This window comes from Dermochelys coriacea, chromosome 22 (genome assembly GCF_009764565.3).
Source record: "Dermochelys coriacea isolate rDerCor1 chromosome 22, rDerCor1.pri.v4, whole genome shotgun sequence".
Lineage (NCBI taxonomy): Eukaryota > Metazoa > Chordata > Testudines > Dermochelyidae > Dermochelys > Dermochelys coriacea.
In genome coordinates this window covers 3,335,333-3,355,662 of record NC_050089.1, presented here as the reverse complement: position 1 = coordinate 3,355,662, position 20,330 = coordinate 3,335,333, and the positions used below count along the sequence as shown (strand labels likewise).

At 47.4% G+C, this 20,330-nt stretch overlaps 1 protein-coding gene across 14 annotated transcripts in view; it reads right to left on the bottom strand.

The window, feature by feature from the left end:
• The window catches only part of ST3GAL4 (ST3 beta-galactoside alpha-2,3-sialyltransferase 4), a 167,440-nt gene that overhangs the window by 69,886 nt on the left and 77,224 nt on the right, over positions 1 to 20,330 (bottom strand). The window contains exons 1-2 of one of the 14 annotated variants that reach the window (XM_043500781.1): positions 1,687 to 2,323; positions 1,540 to 1,651 (exon numbers count right to left, since the gene is read on the bottom strand). The exons of 9 other annotated variants lie outside the window; for them this stretch is intronic. In XM_043500781.1, coding sequence (XP_043356716.1) covers positions 1,540 to 1,616 — 77 coding nt within the window. In that variant the 5' untranslated portion in view covers positions 1,617 to 1,651; positions 1,687 to 2,323. Of the gene's footprint in view, positions 1 to 1,363; positions 1,410 to 1,539; positions 1,652 to 1,686; positions 2,324 to 2,352; positions 2,994 to 13,847; positions 14,229 to 20,330 lie in introns of those variants that run through there. 4 more of the 14 variants (XM_043500788.1, XM_043500789.1, XM_043500791.1 and 1 more) reach the window with 4 other exon arrangements.

Genomic DNA, 20,330 nt, shown 5'->3' with positions numbered 1-20,330 from the left:
CCTCAGGAGTAAATTGTGCATCACTTAATTGCTTCTTGTATTCAGGGCCACTAGAACCCGCTGTGCTAGGGCTGAGGAGTTAGAAGACACGAATGTCCCCATGCATCTCACCACACACCGGCTGAGCTGTGAATTCAACCTCTGAACAGATAATTCCCCCTCCATGTCTTCCATTGCTCCTGCTACCATGATCTAGTCATGTGCAATTAGGGGCAATCCAATCAGAGCCCCCATGCAGGGCTTGTTATTTTACCTTGGAAGATGTTACCAATCCCAGCTCTTGAGCAGAAACAGAAGCTGCTACCTGAGATCATCGGGGGTGTCTGGTGCCTGAAACTCAGAGCCATTTATGCTGCTGGTGAGAAGCTGCATCCCCACCCATAAGCAGCAGGCTGCAAGACTCTTTGGCTGACTTTGAGTCACCCTGAAATTGCCCAGCCCACAACTCTTGAGCGGATGTTTACATATATTAATTTACCACAGCAATAACTACGCACCCTGCTGTGACTCCTGGCCGTTTAGATTTTAATTAGATTCTGCTTAGATTCCAACAAACAGGGCAGATGCTCTGCTGTATCTAGTTCATCAAAGGGGCGTGGCACACTTAACAGCCCCAAGGAAAAACAAATTGAACTGAATTGCCTGGCTTCTTCTGGTAAGTTTTGGGTCTTGGCCCATGGGGTTCCTCTTCTGACCCAGACCTCTGCTGCTCTGGGACGTTTAAGAGAGGATATAAAAGAACCAGATCCTAGGCATAAAGCTTTATGCACATGCACAATCCTTTCCCTGCACCCACAGGCTGCTCTTGTGGATGGCCGCAAGCACAGTCCCGGTGCAGGGTCTGCTGCGTCTCTGGTAACGTATTAGCATCTCAGTGCATGGAGCATCAGTGATGCTGTGGGGATCCTAATGCTAAGATCCCCCCAGGGCAATTAGCTAATACCCATGGCACTAGAGAGGATGAGGACCTCTCCGGTATGTTGACCTCCACTGATTGACCTTATGGTCCATAGGCATCCATTGCGAGTCCTGGCAAAGGTGCGGCAGGATCTATTTGGACTGGAACTTCGCCTGCTAAGGGAAACAATGGAAGCAGCGTTGCTCTGGACATTACAAACCAGTGAAGGAGAAAGCATCTTTCAGTAGGCCAAGACTCCCTAACTACCATCCACAACCATCTTCTCTCACCTTCCTCATCTCTGCTGCGGTTGCTATAACTACCTTGTGAGTCATCCCAGCTTTAGCTGACCTCCAGGAGGGGTTCCTAACTCCTATTGCTCTGCTTCCTCCACTTGGAGTCTGATGGGACATGCAACATCGCTTCCCACTTTTAGGTTTTAGTGAGAATTGCAGCCCCACTTACATGTTATTGCATGCTGTTCTTGTCAGCAATGGAAAGCAGTAACCCCTAGTAGTTAGAGCAGGACTCCTGTGCCCAGCTGGCCACTGAATCACTTTGGACCAGTCTTTTAACCTCTCTCTGCCTCTGGTTCCGCATCTGTAAAACGGATCCAACAAACAACATCATCATGTACCTACTTCACAGAGTGTTGCATGACTCGATGAATCTGAGTCACGCAAAGCTTGTCAGATGCTAACCTAGAGGTCACATTCATCACAACTGTTACTGCAAGAGCCAGTTTAGAAACACAGGTAAGAGTCAAAGAAGGAGCCAGTTTAGAAACACAGGTAAGAGTCAAAGAAGGACCAGCAAGCGTCTTCCCTTCAGGGAGGTCCCAGCAGCCCAGGTGCAGCATGAAATGAGGCCAGCTTCTCACAGCAGTATCGGGATTTCCAGAAGAGAAGTGGTGGAATGCAGTGAGTTTGTTGCCCACCATCATCCTCATTCTCCTTGGGAGTGAAGCTTTGGATGACTCTAATTCTATGTCTCCACGGAGAGTTGTTCTTTCCCTGGCTCGCTCCTCCCCATCAAACCTCATCGCCCTGATCTGAATGGGGTGCCACTTCAGTGTCTCCCCTCCCCGTATTTTTAAATAGATCATCTATGTTTACTAGACCGCCCCACTTGGAGAGGTCCAGAAACGTAGGCAGCGCAGAGTTAGCCTTCAAGGTCATTAGACAAGTATGTGAATCCTGTCCCCGTATCGCATCCTGAGCCACTTGACATCCTCCCAATCCAACAACCTGTTTGTGAGCCAGCCATTTATCCATCCTGCTAGGCAGCACTCCTTGGCTCGCTCAGCAAACCTCCCCTGTTCTACAATCCAGTACCTTTGCAACAGTCATGATTAGAATTAGATCTGTCGCATTGCTATCAGCTGCCCATTCAGTTAGTAGGTCAAAGAGAGCATGATCTTGTTAACCAGGCCCCCTGCCTACACTAGCCATTACCGCACAGCTTAGCTCTTCTTCGGTTGCTCGCCCACAGCAGAGAAGCTCATTTAGTGCTGCTGGAATGTTTCAGAGTGACATCACTGGAGTTTAATTGTCCTGTGGATGACAGAGAGCAATGAAAGCCAGAGAACCGCAGCAGTGCCAGCTTTCCACACACACACACACACACACACACACAGAGCCCTGCTCTAACATGTTTCAATCCAGCCTGGGAGGGACCCCTTCTAGAGGAGTTACAAACACACAACTCATTCCTTTTGGTCCTCCTGCCAAGACTGGAGTTAAGGTAGGCAAAGGAGAAGGACGTGGACCTGTGCCACTAGAAGAAAGAAACCGATCTCGTTTCACATGAACACCAAAAAGCCATAAAGGAAAGAGTCTATAACAAGGGGGTGACCAGATCACCAGTAAGCCCTTAAGGGAAACATGCAGCTATCCAGGTCTCAGTGGCAAACCACTCAGGAGTGCAACATACATGTGAAAGGTACGTATCGATAGAGCACTGTTTGCAAGGATTCCAGGCAAAATACAACGTGAGCAAAGCAACCTAAGCCAGCCTACTTTCCATAGTCCTCAGAGTACAGCAGCAGTTCCCCCTAGCAAATCCCAGCTTCACTCTGAAAAATACGAACGCCTTAGAACACCAGAGGAAGCAGATAGCAGAGGTTCATAGAATCATAGACTATCAGGGTTGGAAGGGACCTCAGGAGGTCCTCTAGTCCCACCTCCTGCTCAAAGCAGGACCAATCCCCAACTAAATCATCCCAGCCAGGGCTTTGTCAAGCCAGGCCTTAAAACCTCTAAGGAAGGAGATTCTACCACCTTCCTAGGTAAGCCATTCCAGGGCTTCACCACCCTCCTAGTGAAAAAGTTTTTCCTAATATCTAACCTAAACCTCCCACACTGCAACTTGACACCATTACCCCTCGTTCTGTCATCTGCTACCACTGAGAACAGTCTAGATCCATCCTCTTTGGAACCCCCTTTCAGGTAGTTGAAAGCAGCTATCAAATCCCCCCTCATTCTTCTCTTCCGTAGACTAAACAATCCCAGTTTCCTCAGCCTCTCCTCATAAGTCATGTGTTCCAGTCCCCTAATCATTTTTGTTGCCCTCCGCTGGACGTTTTCCAATTTTTCCACATCCTTCTTGTAGTGTGGGACCCCAAACTGGACACAGTACTCCAGATGAGGCCTCACCAATGTTGAATAGAGGGGAATGATCACATCCCTTGATCTGCTGGCAATGCCTCTACTTATACATCCCAAAATGCCATTGGCCTTCTTGGCAACAAGGGCACACTGTTGACTCATAGCTAGCTTCTCGTCCACTGTAACCCCCAGGTCCTTTTCTGCAGAACTGCTGCCTAGCCATAACTATTCAGTCTCTAGTCTGTAGTGGTGCATGGGATTCTTCCGTCCTAAGTGCAGGACTCTGCACTTGTCCTTGTTGAACCTCATCAGATTTCTTTTGGCCCAATCCTCTAATTTGTCTAGGGCCCTCTGTATCCTATCCCTACCCTCCAGCGTATCTACCTCTCCTCCCAGTCATCTGCAAACTTGCTGAGGGTGCAATCCACACCATCCTCCAGATCATTTATGAAGATATTGAACAAAACGGCCCGAGGACCGACCCTTGGGGCACTCCATTTGATACTGGCTGCCAACTAGACATGGAGCCATTGATCACTACCCGTTGAACCCGACAATCTAGCTAACTTTCTATCCACCTTATAGTCCATTCATCCAGCCCATACTTCTTTAAATTCCACCAGAGCAGCCCAGGGCAGGTTTGGCTCAAGTCCCCACCACAGCAGTGCAGGACGGGAGATGTTACCTAATAGCATACAACAGGTACGAGACACCTCCTGTGTTGTATATAGTCAATGTACTGTAACCAGGCAGGGGGAACATACTCTGAGCTTCATTCCAACTGGGCTCTGCTTTTTACCCACTCAAAACAAACTCAGCAGGATTCAAACCCTCAAGCCCAGGGGCTGCTCCATAAACTCTGATTACACGTTGCTCCTAGAGCCAGTTGCTAGTCAACTCCAGCTCCGGCATGCATGTGTTACCTGAGTGACAGGCTGCAAGATGTGTGGTGCACCTGAGGCAGTAGCATATGTGGAATGCAATGAGGACCCCGTCTGGGCACACACATCAAAGAACAAATAGCCGGCCTGCACACACCACATGGGAAAATGCAGAACATGACTCATCCCTGTAGCACTGGGATTTGCTAACATTAGAGAGGCAGTGGATAAATGACAAGAGAATCCAAAGAATGGGAGGGCGAGGATGATGAGGGCAGATGTGGAGGAGGTTGAATAAGCACTTATGGCATTTTTCATCCTTAGATCTCAAAGCGAAGGTAACATTATCCCCATTTTACAGAGATGGAAACCAAGACAGAGAAACGTGAGCAACATGGCCAAGGTGATAGCAAATCACTAGCAGAGCCAGGAATAGAACCCAAGCCCTCCTCAACCTGGCGCCCCATCCAAGAACCTGTGTATCGCAGCTGCAAGCTGGCAATCAGCTGACATCATCCACCACAGAAGTGGCATTTCATTGGTCAATGGAGAGTATCTGCAGGCAAGGCTTTATCAGCAAGAATCAGAGATGTGTATTAATCACACAACCATTATGCAAATATTGTCAAGGAAGAGCCAATAAAACCTTTTATTGCACACCACGATGGCACCAATACTTATCCTAGGATAATTTTCAACACTACATTATTGTTCAGCTGTTCCTCTGAATCTCCTGGGATCTTTAGTTCCAGCCTTTGGTTTTACATATCTGCCAAGATGACCCCTCCCTGCCATATCATAGGGTCCCTGCATGCAGTACAGGCTCAGAAGGAAAGAGTGCCACTTAACAGGTACCAGCCGGCTCTTCCTAGAAGGCTAGACTTGTTCCTTCAAGGTTCCCACTGCAGCACTGACCAAGCTGGACTCTGCTTACCTTGGGAGGAGCTAATAAAACAAGAGCCCAAGGGGAGCTAACTTGTATTCAACCCCAACTTTCTCTTGCACGTCACATTACGCGGTGTCTTATGACGGTCATGCAATGAAAGCTCCCATTGTAACACCCTGGCGCACCGAGTTACAGCTGCTCTGGGAACCTTATATGACTTCTGGGAAGCTCCAATCTCAACCTCAGTGTGGCATTAATAAATACAGCCCATTAATACGTTCACAGCACATGCACACACATGTGAGATCCGCTATGAGGACTTCTTGGACTGGGCTGCAGTGAAAACAGTTCCCAAACAGGTTACACATCTGGAATACTGAAGTAACAAGATTCCATGATACAACAGCTGGTCAACACCATCAACATTAAGGTCTCAGTCCTGCCAGTGGCCCCATTAGCAAGGATACAGCACACTGCAGCTGATTGCTAACAGCTCCTCTTGAGCACACTGCTCTCTTACTCCAGAACTATTTTATAAAGGAGGGGGGAAGAGGCTATGGATACAAGGCCAAACTAGCTCCCATTACGCTTTGGAGAGCGAGTTAGCTCTCGCTCTTCCACTGCATGCTGCAGCAGCCTGCCCGCACTCCTAGCTTCTGCTTGCAATGCTTGTCTCAGAGGAGTTGAAATCTTTCAGAGGGCCAGGGGATGGAGGGTAACAACTGGCTGTTGAGGTCATGGTCCATCATTGCGAATGGGCAAGTCCCACAGAGAAGACAGGTTTTGCGATATCCCATGGTTACGCATGGCAAACACACTGTCTAATGGTCAAAGCAGAGCACTGGAGTCAGAACTCCTGGGTCCTATTCCTGGCTCTGCACAGACTCACTTTGTGCCTTGGGCTTCCCGATGAGGGAAATTGAGGCACTCTAGACCCCTCAGGTGTTGTTCTCCTTGATGTTAATGCTGCTCCAGTTACTAACCCTCTGCAAGTGCCCAGCCTCAGTGGGAATTAGGGTCAGGGTACAGGTGCTGCTGCTGCAAGCAGAACGCGGCCTGGCATCTTTATTGGCTACACTGATACAGCTAGATGAGAGAGGAAAACAAATCAGCTTAGCATAATGGATTTACTGTCTGAAATCCAGCTCAGCCCTAATCAATGCCCCATCTCTACCCAGTACCAGCCATACTCGCTTGGCAAGCAGAAAGGAGCAGCTCCCTTAGAACCACCACTAATTTGTCCTGCTCCAGCAGAGATCACCAGTGCTCACACATACACACACCGCCAGCGCATGGTGGCCGGATAGAGAGTGCAGACTGTCTCGGGCATGCTGTGAAGCATGAATGAAAGTCACTGTGAGGAGAAAAATCTCCTACTTGTGCATTTCCAGTTCAGGCATTGCAAATGCAAACCTGGGGTTCTCTCCGTCTCTTCTAAACCAGTGGCTCTCAACCTTGCCAGATGACTGTACCCCTTTCTGGAATCTGAGTTGTCTCACGTACCCCCAAGTTTCACCTCACTTAAAAACTACTTGCCTACAAAATCAGACATAAAAATACAAAAAAGGGTCACAGTACACTGTGACAGAAAAAGCATAGACTTGCTCATTTTTACCATACAATTATAAAATAAATCTGGAATATAAATATTGTACTTACATTTCAGTGTATAGTATATAGAGCAGTACAAACAAGTCATTGTCTGTATGACATTTGAGTTTGTACTGACTTCACTAGTGCTTTTTATGTAGCCTGTTGTAAAACTAGGCAAATCTCTAGATGAGTTGATATACTCCCAGAAGACCTGTGTGCATACCTCTGGTTGTGAACCACTGTTCTAAAGCCATTGCTTTCATGCATTTCTAGAGGAGAAGTGAAAAAGGAAATGCAAAAACAGGTATTGGCAAAGAAAATATATAGGCATTCTCCAGAGAATGCAGCACAAATGTAAAGGCAGGTTAATGTTCGCACGTTTTACTCTGCATTAATTCTGGTTAATTTCAGATCATCACTTGACTAAAATAGATTTGCCTTTTCAAGGGAAAAAGCCCTGCTGTGGGCTGTAGAAGAGGTTCTTGAAACTAAATTACAAGGCCAGTATTTTTAGACAGAAATAACTAGAAATTCCAGACTGACATAGAGGTTGTGTTAATCCTACTGAAACGTCTATGGTGTCACGAGAGACTTGTTTAGGGAGCGTTCCCCTTAAAAAGCAGGCTAAAGTAACACATGGTGCCCAGCATCCCATGGGCAGACACTGAGTCTCTTGCACTGAAGATCACAGAGTTCCTGCCTAGGGGGCTGGCTGACCTTTGCCTTGTTCCAAAGTGCACACATTAATCATACAGCAGATAGGCTGGGAATCTCCAACCCTTATGGGTAACCACCTGTGATAAATAAAGGAGTGGGGGGGAAGAGAAGCTCCCTTTTATGGGCACCCAGTCAGCCAGCTAGCTATAAAATCCCTGTTAGTGGCTGTTCTCTACTTGCTTTACCTGTAAAAGGTTAAAAAGTCCATAGGTAAAAGGGAGGCAGGGGGCACCTGACCAAAAGAGACAATGGGAAGGCTAGAACTTTTAAAATTGGGAAAAAACTTCCCCTTTGTTGGTCTATGTTGTTCTCCCGGAGAGCAGGAACAGGGCTGGAGCTATGCTGTAAAAGCTTGGGCGAGGTATGAAAATCATTATATCCTACCTAGAAACTACTCATTTGAAACCCCAGATATGTCAGTAGGGCAGGGAATGTCTAGGAAGACGCGATCAGGTTATCTCCTTTTATTTATTTATGGCTTGTGGACTCTTCTGTGGTCACCCCAGGTGCTTTTGTTTTGCGCGTAACCTTTAAGCTGGAGCTCAAGAAGCAATCTTGATGCTTAATCCTTGTAATTGTTTTTGTTTTTTAAACCTAGCAAAAAGCCTAAGCTCCAGATGTCTTTTCTTTCTTTTTGTTTTTAATAAAATTTACCTTTTTTTAAAGAACAGGATTGGATTTGTGTGTCCCTAAGAGGTTTGTGCACATGTTGTTTAATTAACTGGTGGCAACAGTTCATTTCCTTCTCTGCTCTTCCCCAGAGAGGGGATAAAAGGGCTTGAGAGTACCCCACCGGAAGGAATTCCCAAGTGCGCCTTCCTGGGCTCTTAAAGGGGTTTTTGCACTTGGGTGGTGGCAGCATCTACCCATCCAAGGTCAGAGAAAGGCTCTAACCTTGGAAGTTGAATACAAGTCTGGAGTGGCCAGTATTCATTTTTAGGTTTCAGAGTAGCAGCCGTGTTAGTCTGTATTCGCAAAAAGAAAAGAGTACTTGTGGCACCTTAGAGATATTTTGAGAGTGTGTGGCACAAGCTGTCAGCATAGTCTGTGTGGTATGTAGATTGTAATGGATTTTTTACCTTCAGTCCTTTCGGTATGATGTCCATCTGTTTGCATTTGGAGAGGAAGATGATGTCTGTCTGTATCTGTACGAGTTTTTTCATGAAGTTGACAGATTTCCACTCTATACGGCTAAATTCAGTGCCTTGCATAATGACAGGTTTCAGAGTAGCAGCCGGTGCCACAAGTACTCCTTTTCTTTTTGCGAATACAGACTAACACGGCTGCTACTCTGAAACCTGTCATTATGCAAGGCACTGAATTTAGCCGTATAGAGTGGAAATCTGTCAACTTCATGAAAAAACTCGTACAGATACAGACAGACATCATCTTCCTCTCCAAATGCAAACAGATGGACATCATACCGAAAGGACTGAAGGTAAAAAATCCATTACAATCTACATACCACACAGACTATGCTGACAGCTTGTGCCACACACTCTCAAAATAAATTTGTTAGTCTCTAAGGTGCCACAAGTACTTCTTTTCTTTTTATTAATTTTTAGAATCCTTGTAGGCCCCTACCTTCTGCACTCGAAGTGCCAGAGTGGGGAATCAGCCTTGGCACCACCCCATGGTCCTACCCCAATTACTGACTGTGTACACAAATAGCTAGACATCTGAAATATTGCCGAGCATAGAGATCATCTCAAAAGCCCAGTTTTACCTGGAACACAGGTGGTTTTGGATACAGAGATCAGTATCCAAAACAAGCAGGTCTGAGGAAGGGCACACAGAGGCTGACTGCATGCCTGGAAAGGACAAGTACTGTGTGAGTCACATCATTCAGCAGGGGCAGAAAGTTTCTCTCATGCAAGACCCTGATCCTTTCTGAGGTTTACCAAGACAGGCTTGCTCATGGCAGAGCCCAATAGAGCCCATTCAGCCACACCTCCAGGCATGCCCTAACCTCAACGCTTTCAGTCCAGCAGCTGCACTCTAACCAGACATACCCAGCACTTCTCCAACGGCAGCGTGACGGGTACGTTCTGCCCCATAGCAAGTGCTTTGTACCAGGCAGCCGAGGGGCTAAGTGCTGGATGTTGTTACGTGACTTCACAGTCTGTGTCTCAGCCAGGCCCAAGCCCTGGAATAACGAAGCCGGCAGAGTTCCGGAAATGGAACCACAGTTGTTTATCCATGGCAGAGGGCACAACGGCACCTGCCCTCCTGCTGCTGCTGGAGTGGCTGTACAGCAGTTTCTACCCCGTCCTATTAGCATCTTCCTACCGTGCACATCCTTGCAGAATAGCTTCCGAGACAAGGATCTCCCCTCCCTGCAATCTGGGAGGAACCACGCTGGTTAGGGGCTGCCTATGCCGGGTGCCAACAGCCACCAAGCCAGCGCAGTCGCTCTGCTCCACCACAGTGGTCACCTGGCTGAAGAGATGAGTTTGGTTTTGGGGGTGGCGGGGTGTTGGAGTCTGCAATGTCTAAGACAGGGGTAGGCAACCTATGGCACGGGTGACAAAGGCGGCACGCGAGCGGATTGTCAGTGGCACTCACACTGCCCGGGTCCTGGCCACCGGTCCGGGGGGCTCTGCATTTTAATTTTAAATTAAGCTTCTGAAACATTTTAAAAACCTTATCTACTTTACATACAACAATAGTTCAGTTATATATTAAAGACTTCTGGAAAGAGACCTTCTAAAAACGTTAAAATGTATTACTGGCACGTGAAACCTTAAATTAGAATGAATGAATGAAGACTCGGCGCACCACTTCTGAAAGGTTGCCAACCCCTGGTCTAAGAGGAGCTCCACTTGCCCAGCCCCAGCTGAAAGGAGCTGGCAGGCAGGCTGGGGGATGTAGTTTTAGTGGGGATGTTGATTTTTAGTGGGTGTTGGTCCTGCTTTGAGCAGGGGATTGGACTAGATGACCTTCTGAGGTCTCTTCCAAACCAAATATTCTATGATTCTAGTAACATTACAGAATCCAGGTCGAGCTATCAGAGAGGGGTGGGGGGGGGGGTGTATTTTATTTTATTTTATTTCTGACTTTTGTTCAGCTGGTTAAGAACTATATTTGTACAGCTTTCAGAGTAGCAGCCGTGTGAGTCTGTATTCGCAAAAAGAAAAGGAGTTCTAAATTTGTTAGTCTCTAAGGTGCCACTAGTACTCCTTTTATATTTGTACAGCTGCTGCAGGGGAGAAGGTGGGGGGGGGGGGAATTAAAGCATGAAGTTTGAATGAATTTCTCTCTCCCACAGTCTAAGTGGAGAAAAAATAGAAACATTCAACGCTGGAAAAGAGAGGAGAGACTTGGTTCAATATTTAAAGAGTTGAGAGACACTCCAGAAGGAGTTTTTCAGTTTCAGCACCTCAGGTTTGAGAGCTGGGATCTGCGGGGGAGGCGATTTCACAAGTACAAGCTTCAACAGCTCATTGTTAAACATTCGAAAATGGTTTTTAAATAGTCATTGATTCCAAGGCCAGCAGGGACCATGGTGATCATCTGTCCCACCTCCTGTATGACACAGGCCAGAGAACGGCCCCCAAATAATTCCTAGAGCAGAGCTTTTAGCCAAACCTCCAATCTGGATTTTAAAATGGCCAGTGATGGAGAATAGACATAGTGACACGTTCATCTACGAGGGAACAACGAGGCTAGTGGCAAGGTACAAGAGTGCAGGTAATTTGTTAGGGCCTCCCGCAACAGAGGCAGGGTTCATTTCTAACAGGACACAATGGGATGAAACAGGCAGGATCCATCTGACATGGAGTCGATACTGCACGGCCAGATTGACGCACATGAGCAGAGCTGCGTGGAAGGCAGGGGGCAGGAATGGACTAGCAGGGGTGTTGCAGGTCAAGATTGTGGGACTTTGGCAGAGCTGCGGGGAAGCTCGTGATCGGATTCAGAGCTGTACCAAATAGCAGGGGTTCTAGGACAGCAGAGTGGGCTGTGGGTGAAAAGTGACGAACTATGGCACAGCTCTGTGGAAACCAGTCACTCTCCCCCTGATGTTGTCTTCCCCATTGCTCCTTTCTTTGCATTTCTTTACCCTTTCTGATCAAACCTAGCCTCAAGTCCTCCAGAGAGTTTGGCTGCCCTCCCTTCGAACCTCTCCTCCCGGTCTCTTTGGCACTGAGTCATCAGCAAGGCCATGCCCAGCATTCCAGGTGTGGGCTAGACACAGATTGATTTGGAGCTCATCAGTGCCAGCTGCAAAAGGGCAGGCAAGGAAGGAGAGAGAGTTTAGAACTCCGGCAGGTTTACTACTTTGCCAAGGAGAAACCCACATGCGACATCCAACCTTCCCCATGGGAGAGCGAGGCCCAGATCCTCAAAGGTTTTAAGGTACCTAACTCCCATTGGAGTTGGACACTTAAATACCTTTGAGGATCAACTGGGCCTGAGTCTCCAGAGGGAGAGAGATGTTAAACCCGCCCTTTATACTTGGTCTGACTACGAAGGAAATATGCCGGCTCTTCAGTAACGGGTTTCCAACTGGACTCTTCTTTTAGTTGGAAGCTGTTGCATATTGGAATTACCTGCAGGGTAGGTTCCTGGGATTGGACATGCAGGAAGGAAATTTGCATAGCAGATCCCAAAACAAAAATAAGCTCATTGGGTGCCCAAACGCAAGCTCACAGATCCTGCGGGAGGATCTGGGATGGAAGGAGAGATCAGGGACTGGCATTACACACATGCTGTTTGCCCCAAGGAGGGGCCTGCGTCAGCCTCAGAAAGGAGGGCCTGTGGCTGAGGCTTTGAACTGGGTGGGGTTCACAGCCCAGTCAGACAATCCTTCTGAAACCTTGAGGGAGCCACACAAGGCCACATTCCAGGTGCTCAGCACCTGCACTTGGGGCCAGGTTTTCAGAACAGTTCAGCACCCATCATCTCTTTTGAAGAGACATCTCTTAATCGGTGTGATGTATCTGTTAAACCCGGATAACAAGCCTGTCCTACTTCACCGGGTTGTTGGAAACAATCACACACAGTAAGGAGTGCAATGTGCAAATATCAAAGTGACAGAGGCCACATAAGATCCCCACAGGGGTTGGGAGGAGACCAGAGACCTGCATAACTTTGTTTTTGCCCTTGGGGGGGAAAAATTCCTTTGCTCAAAGCAAAAAAAAAAAAAAAAAAAAAAAAAAGGAAATTTTATAGGCCAACATCAAAACTGACCCAGTGAAATGTGTTTATGATCAACCATGTTCCATACGAGAGGGTCGAAAGGTTACAGCACACACCTGAAGAAAAATTTCCCACTCATTTTTTGGTTTGTTAGACTTTGTGCTATGGAAAATTTCAACCATGAAGAAGGGGAAGATCTTGTCCAGCAAGTTTCAGTAAAATCAACGTAATAGGACAGCCCCTCCGCCATTTCCACTGCAGCTTTAGCATGCTAGGGAGCAGGAACAGTTGCTCCATCAGTGGGTGTGAATCTCATGTTACAAAAAAATCCATATCTGCACCAATAGGAAAAGAATAAGATACATAAACCGAAATGTGGTGCCAACACAAATCCCACCGCTAACACCCAGAAACTTGAACTAGTTATCTCAGACTTGGTAAACTCGCTTCTTATCTACAAGGACAACCCAAAAAAAATCAGCAGCAAGGTGGATCACTTCCACAGACATTCAACCTTGAGGTCCAGACTGGATCGCCTCTCATCCCACAGCCTGGGCTTTGTACACAGGTGACAAATCTAAACATACACATGCACACACCCCAGCATGGGACACAAGCTTCTGAACATGCCTAGATAAATAAATGTGTTAGTCTCTAAAGTGCCACAAAGTATTCCTGTTCTTTTTGAGCATGCCTACAACATCCTGAATTCTCTGAGAATCTGCAAGGTCTCTACCATATTGTTTCCACCCACACAAAGATATGTTACACTGCCATACCCTTTGGGTATGTCTACAGTTGGAGCGGGGGCTGTGATTCCCAGCCCCAAATGTAATGCCCTTCCTTCCTCCCCAATTCTGAAATATTTCTTTATAAACATTGCATAGCACTCCAAGTTTATGCATCACTAAGCTGTGGTGCAAACTACATTGCTCAGCTGTGGTGCTAGCTATAAATAGAACAGATGCATCTTTCTTGCCCTGAAGTGCTTTAAGTTGTCTGGAAAAAGAAATTAAAAAAAGATGATACAAAAAGCACACATTCTGGAATTTTTACTATCAAAAAGGTTTTGTTCATCTGAGTTCATTTTGCTGCGTAGATGCAGTTTCACCAGTTTTATACACCTGCATTTAGCATTCCTGCAGAATGTGAAAAAGGAATCACTCGAGCCTTGCCCGCAACACTCCTCAAATCTGGACGGTGTCCCATGCTTGCCTGCGGGACAACCATCACATTCCCTTCACTCTGTCAGACCATGCCCATCACTGGGCAACATCTTCAGGTTTGTGAAGCCAACGAAACTACACCAATTTACATCAGCTGAGGGTGTGGCCCCTGGATTCCAAGCCATGTTTGCACAAAGCTCAGCACTGGCAGAAAGTTTGAATTTCACATTGTGTAGGGAGATTTTAGGCTTGGCACAACAGATGGTAAATTTCACGTCTTCCAGGAAATCTCCAGTGATTGCGGACAGCACTGTGAATGCAGCCTCCCCTTGGCAGATCCTGCAAGGGAAAAGGCAATCAGAGCTCTGTGTTTTCAATAACGCAGACCCTGGGAGTAATCCACTCCCACCAGGAAAAGAGGGACCAGACTTTGAGGTCACCCCAGCAATGCAAAAAAAATCCTCAAACCCTAATTGGTGAAAATGGTTTAAAAGGAAAATAAAGTTACTGTTTCTGGAGCCTAGTTTATTTCCATTTTACTAGACAACATTGGGATTGTGTCTTTTACTAGCAGCAGCATGTAATGAAATCATTACACCCACAGATCAGAAACTAAGAGCTCAGAGGAGGGCTCTGGATTGGTTCCTTTTTTTTAAAACCACTCAGACACCGGCACGTTCCACATTCAGAAACAGGCTGTGTCTAAAACACCCTCCCTAAGCCTGGCTTACGAAGTTAGGTCTTATCCAGTTTGTGCATGGAGAAACTGAGGCACAGAGAAACAGAGACGTGCTCAGAATCACCCCTCTACTCTGCCAAATTCCAAGGGGCAGGGAGGTGAGGAGAAGCGTGGGCACTGGGCAGCTTGCAACCTCCACTCTCGCAGGACTTCTTCCACTCACTGACCCTAGACTCCATGACAGGGAAAGAGCTGGCTCAAGGACTAGTACAGATGGGGAGAACTTCTTGGAAGGCCAGGAGGGAAAAGGTCAGGCTAGCAACATGACACACCTGTGGGAGTTCTTTCTTGGGGGCACTAGCCCTGAGTCAGCTTGCTGTTGATTTCACCTGCTCTGTTGGAGGCCAGCTCTCTCAGCAGGGACTGGCTAAAATTAAGACAAAACACTACTGGGCTTGACCCTGAAAGCCATGACACTGCAGCTTGTAGGGAACACAATCCCTAGCCACAAAGCTTCTCTGGGTTATCCCATTTCCTCGTGTTGGCCCTTCTGACACCAGTGTCTGTTCCCTGTGCTGAGCAATACAAGGCCACAGTCACCTACCTGCTAAGTCAGCTTCCCGGTGGAAAAGAAATCAGTAGTATGGAATCTGGGCTTATTCTAAGTGTAACTTTTCTTCTTTACACCCATCCAACAGCCCTGGAAGGAGATGGTCAAACAGCATGCAGGGCAATCCCCTCTACTGGGAATCACAGCCCCACACCAATGCCTTATTCCCAGGAAGCAGCTCTGCCCCAAGAATTTACTCTAGTTACATCCTAAGACAGAGCGCAAACTCTCCCGCGGCTCACACAGCTCTTTCTACACAGAAACGGACAGAACTAAAAACTAAACAAAGCATGTCTTCCTAGGGATGAACATTTGCTCTCATGCTAAGAACGAACTTGAATGACTAACAGCTCCACCTGGTGATGCCTTCTATAACTACGGATGACAATATTTCAAACATCTTTATGCCACATAAGCCCCCAAAGCAGTTTACAGATATTCATCAGAGAGACAGGCCCTATCTAGAACAGGGACCCTCCCAACATGCCCTTAAGTAGGAGATACAGACCCCAACTCATGGCTCATGAATTCAGATGTAAAATTGCCCAGTGAAGTAGACCCTGCTCTGTGCTGCTCCTCTCCAGCAGGCTGGGGGTACAGCAGGCTCCTCACCGTGCTTGGTCACTGAGGGATACAAAGACTCCTCAATGTTGGACCACCCCCATAGCAACACTGCCCTGAGACTGAGGTCTGTGACCAGCAGCTCCAGCTCCATGCTCTGGTGCTACATAGCAGGTCTGGAATTACATCTCAGAAGATTTCTGTAGACCATCGCTTAGCATGCATACGGTAGCTTTCATCCCAAGCAATGCAAAGCTCACACAGCACGGCTCCATTTATTGATCAATCAGTTGGTGCATATGTTCCATAAATAGACTGAAGAGCAGTTTACCTGGCCTATGTAACTATGAAATCGATGCATTTTCACATGGTAACGTCAGCATGCTCAAACAAACAGCCACCGGATAATTTACTTAGCAGGGATTGGCACTGCTGCGTAAATGAAATGTGTCCTGAAAAGTGTGGCTTGGAAGCTTCAACACATCCAATAAGTGTGTGCCAGCTGAAAACAGCACCACAACTAGTTCTCACACACACACACACACACACACACACACACACCCCCTGGTAAACCTCATGTACATCAATGCAATAAACACATCAAATGAGAGGGATCTGAGAGGATGGGGACACTGGTGGAATCACCGTTGAGTTATGAAGTTCCACCCAAAGGGTGTGCCAGTATAAACTTTATTCTACCCCACTCAGTGACATGGATTTGTGATACCACCCCAGCTTCACCCCACCTGGAAACACAGTCACCTCTGCAGGGAATTGCAGCCGCTCTCAGATATACGACATGGGAGTTTAGGGCAGGGAGTGAAGAAGAAAACCAGTTCCACTTGAAACTGCAGGGGGAAGCAAAGAGGGAGCAAGTGGGGATTTGGCCAGGACCCCAGGGTAAGCCCCCCATCGCTCATCAAACATACCATTGGATCCTTAATGTCACAGGTGGTCAAGGCCTGAATGTTACATTTCATCTTAAAAGGCCACAGAAGGGAAATTGGGGTGGGTGAACCAGTTGGGCTCAATACATCCCACCCAGCAAGCTTCTTTAATCTGTCACTAGCAGCTGGTAAGTGCATCTGGAGTAAGCACACTCCAGGGCATTGGAATCTATTCTACTCAGGCATCAAGCTGGGTTTCCATAGTGTAATGGTAATCAATTTGCCTAACATGCGAAAGGTCCCCGGTTCAAAACCGGGTGGAAACAGATCATTGTCTCTTTTGGGGGAGGGAGAGCCCTGTGGTTTGAGCATTGGCCTGCTAAACCCAGGGTTGTGAGTTCAATCCTTGAGGGGGCCATTTAGGGATCTGGGGCAAAAATTGGGAATTGGTCCTGCTTTGAGCATGGGTTGGATGAGATGACCTCCTGAGGTCCCTTCCAACCCTGATATTCTATGATTCTATGATTATTCCACGGCCATCCTTGTGGCGGCTGAGCGCCTGTACCCAGACCACACTGACAAGAGCATTTGCTGGGAGATCCTGCACGAGAGACATAAGAGGCATTTCTCCTTTCCCTGGTGACTCTGGACACACACCAGTTTGGCATTTCGAGCTTGTTTTGGGGGATTTTTTATGGACAAACTAAGCTGAAAAGTTTCTGGTCATGCTACGAGATGCTGGCCTTGCCCTGCGAGCCCACACCAACCCCACCCTCTGCCAAGCAGGTCGTGGCCACTGGAACTATTTGGGGAACAGAGTCATTCTGCTAGGCCCCAGGAAAGCACAGAAACATCTCTACATTGCCGAGGGGATTTCAGCTGCCTCCGTGGTTCGCTCAGCACTGGAGGACAGGGACTGGCTCCACGTCTCACTTGAAACCCAGCTTCTGCCCTCTCCTTAAACTTACAGGTACCTCCAGGGGCAGCATACAAAGGGAGGAGTGGGGGAAACAAAACACAATCATGCAGAAAGCACAGGGGACAGACGGAAGCACAAACACATGGGCATGTGTGTGCACAGACACACAAGAACTGTTGATGGAGAGCCAAAGTCCACTAAGCAATGCCAAACCTGAAGAAAGCCAGCAACAAGGTGAGTATAGATTATTTCTCCGCAGTACCACCCATTCCTACAAAGACTTTGGCTCCAACTAGCCAGATACACCAACATCTGCAGAAAACTCCCAAGAAGAAGAAAATTCAGCAAACCAAAGATACAATGCAACTGGATTCCCCAGTAGGGGCATGCCCTTTAGACACCTCACTTCCAGCTGTTTCTTCTTACGATCCTAGCGTCCCTGCTCATGGGACTCCAGAGATCAATCAAACCTCAGAAAAGGTGTGAAAGCCAGAAAGCCATGTCACCTTAGAATCATAGACTATCAGGGTTGGAAGGGACCTCAGGAGGTATCTAGTCCAACCCCCAGCTCAGAGCAGGACTAATCCCCAATTAAATCATCCCAGCCAGGGCTTTGACAAGCCTGACCTTAAAAACCTCAATGAAAGGAGATTCCACCACCTCCCTAGATAACGCATTTCAGGGCTTCACCACCCTCCTAGTGAAAAAGTTTTTCCTAATATCCAACCTAAACCTCCCACACTGCAACTTGACACCATTATTCCTCGTTCTGTCATCTGCTACCACTTAGAACAGTCTAGATCCATCCTCTTTGGAACCCCCTTTCAGGTAGTTGAAAGCAGCTATCAAATCCCCCCTCATTCTTCTCTTCTGCAGACTAAATAATCCCAGTTCCCTCAGCCTCTCCTCATAAATCATGTGCTCCAGCCCCCTAATCATTTCTGTTGCCCTCCGCTGGACTCTTTCCAATTTTTCCCCATCCTTCTTGTAGTGCAGGGCCCTAAACTGGACACAGTACTCCAGATGAGGCCTCACCAATGTTGAATAGAGGGGAACGATCACATCCCTCGATCTGCTGGCAATGCCCCTACTTATACATCCTAAAATGCCATTGGCCTTCTCGGCAACAAGGGCACACTGTTGACTCATATCCAGCTTCTCGTTCACTGTGACCCCTAGGCCCTTTTCTGCAGAACTGCTACCGAGCCATTCGGTCCCTAGTCTATAGCAGTGCATGGGATTCTTCCGTCCTAAGTGCAGGACTCTGCACTTGTCCTTGTTGAACCTCATCAGATTTCTTTTGGCCCAATCCTCTAATTTGTCTAGATCCCTCTGTATCCTATCCCTACCCTCCATCCACCAGCCTCAGTGGGAGGAGAGCACACAATGAGACATCCAGAATACTGCCCTCAGCTGGGCGGTGTACACTGAGTCCCTGGTGTACGTCTCTATTACCTATCAGCTCTGTGTTCTTGGGAAAACAAGGCACAGTACTCAGCCTGTCTGACTGACCTTGGCCCCCGCCCCCGCACCCAGCCTCTGCTTGAACAAAAACCGATCAGAAGAAAGATTTACAAAAAGCAATGAAAAGGCTGTAGGAGACACACCTAAACCCCTGGGATAAGGGTGACAGGATTAAGGAAACACCCCTAGCACCAGTTGCATCGAAGATGGGACAAGGAGGAATCTCTATTAGCATATAGAATGTAGAACAGAGATTCCAAGGCAAGAACTGCATGGAACTCTGGGACCAGAAAAGCAGGGAAGCACTGCATGATGGGGGAATCTCTGCTCCAGATGTTAACGAACCCACGCCTGCACACACCCAGCTCAGTAGTTATCAGACCAATTCTAGTAATAAATTCTTTACTGGTATCCAAAATAGTGAAGCTCCCTAATTGCATTGTGAGCTCCCTCCAAGGAACACCGCCCAAAGCCAGGAATGATCAGTTCCTATTGTCTAACCTGAACAACTCAACTTTGGTATACTCCCTTGAGCCATCAGTTTACAGATAAATGAATCTAGTGTCCTCCCTTGAACCATTGTTGTTTCTCTACAAAAAGCCCTACCCATGCTCAAGTAAGTGTTCTGATGCCTGGATCCAATATCTGCATCAGTCCCATTGGGACTTCATCTTCTCCTGACTGATCATGCCGGGGGTTCTGCCCGTCTCCAGCATTCTGGACCCTCAGCTACCACCACTACCTGGGACCCCTGATTGATTCAAGCTTCATGGAGTGGTGAGAACCCAGCACTCCCTCTCTCTAGGTATAGCCTTCTGACCCTGACTTGTGTAATCAGTTATCGCTTTCTAAACATGATTTTTATAACCAAATTTAAGTTAAATTTAATATTATAACTGTTTTGTTTGTTTGGCTCCCCTATGGTTATTATCTGGCAATAAATAACTTTTATGATTAAGCTGGTTGCTTCTCTCTCTCTCTCCCCGCTTCATGGGTGTTTTTTGGTTTCCTCATTCACTCTGCAGCAATGCTCCTTGTACCTGAGCTAAAAGGTCCCTGTAGCACCCCAAAATCCTGTGAGGTCGCTCATCAAGTGGGTTACTACCAGAACAATTGTAACATGAAAGTGGGGATAGGGACATGCTGAATCTGGGACATACGAGGGCGACAGCTTGGAAATGCTGCTCAACCCAGCCTGCTGAGTCCAGGGACATATAAGGGGTCAGCTTGGGAGTGCTGATTAACCCGGTCCTCTCAGAGGTAATCTGTTAACGTGTGTGTATTCATCTGATTCTGGGGCTGGAAGAACCCAGCCCTGGGG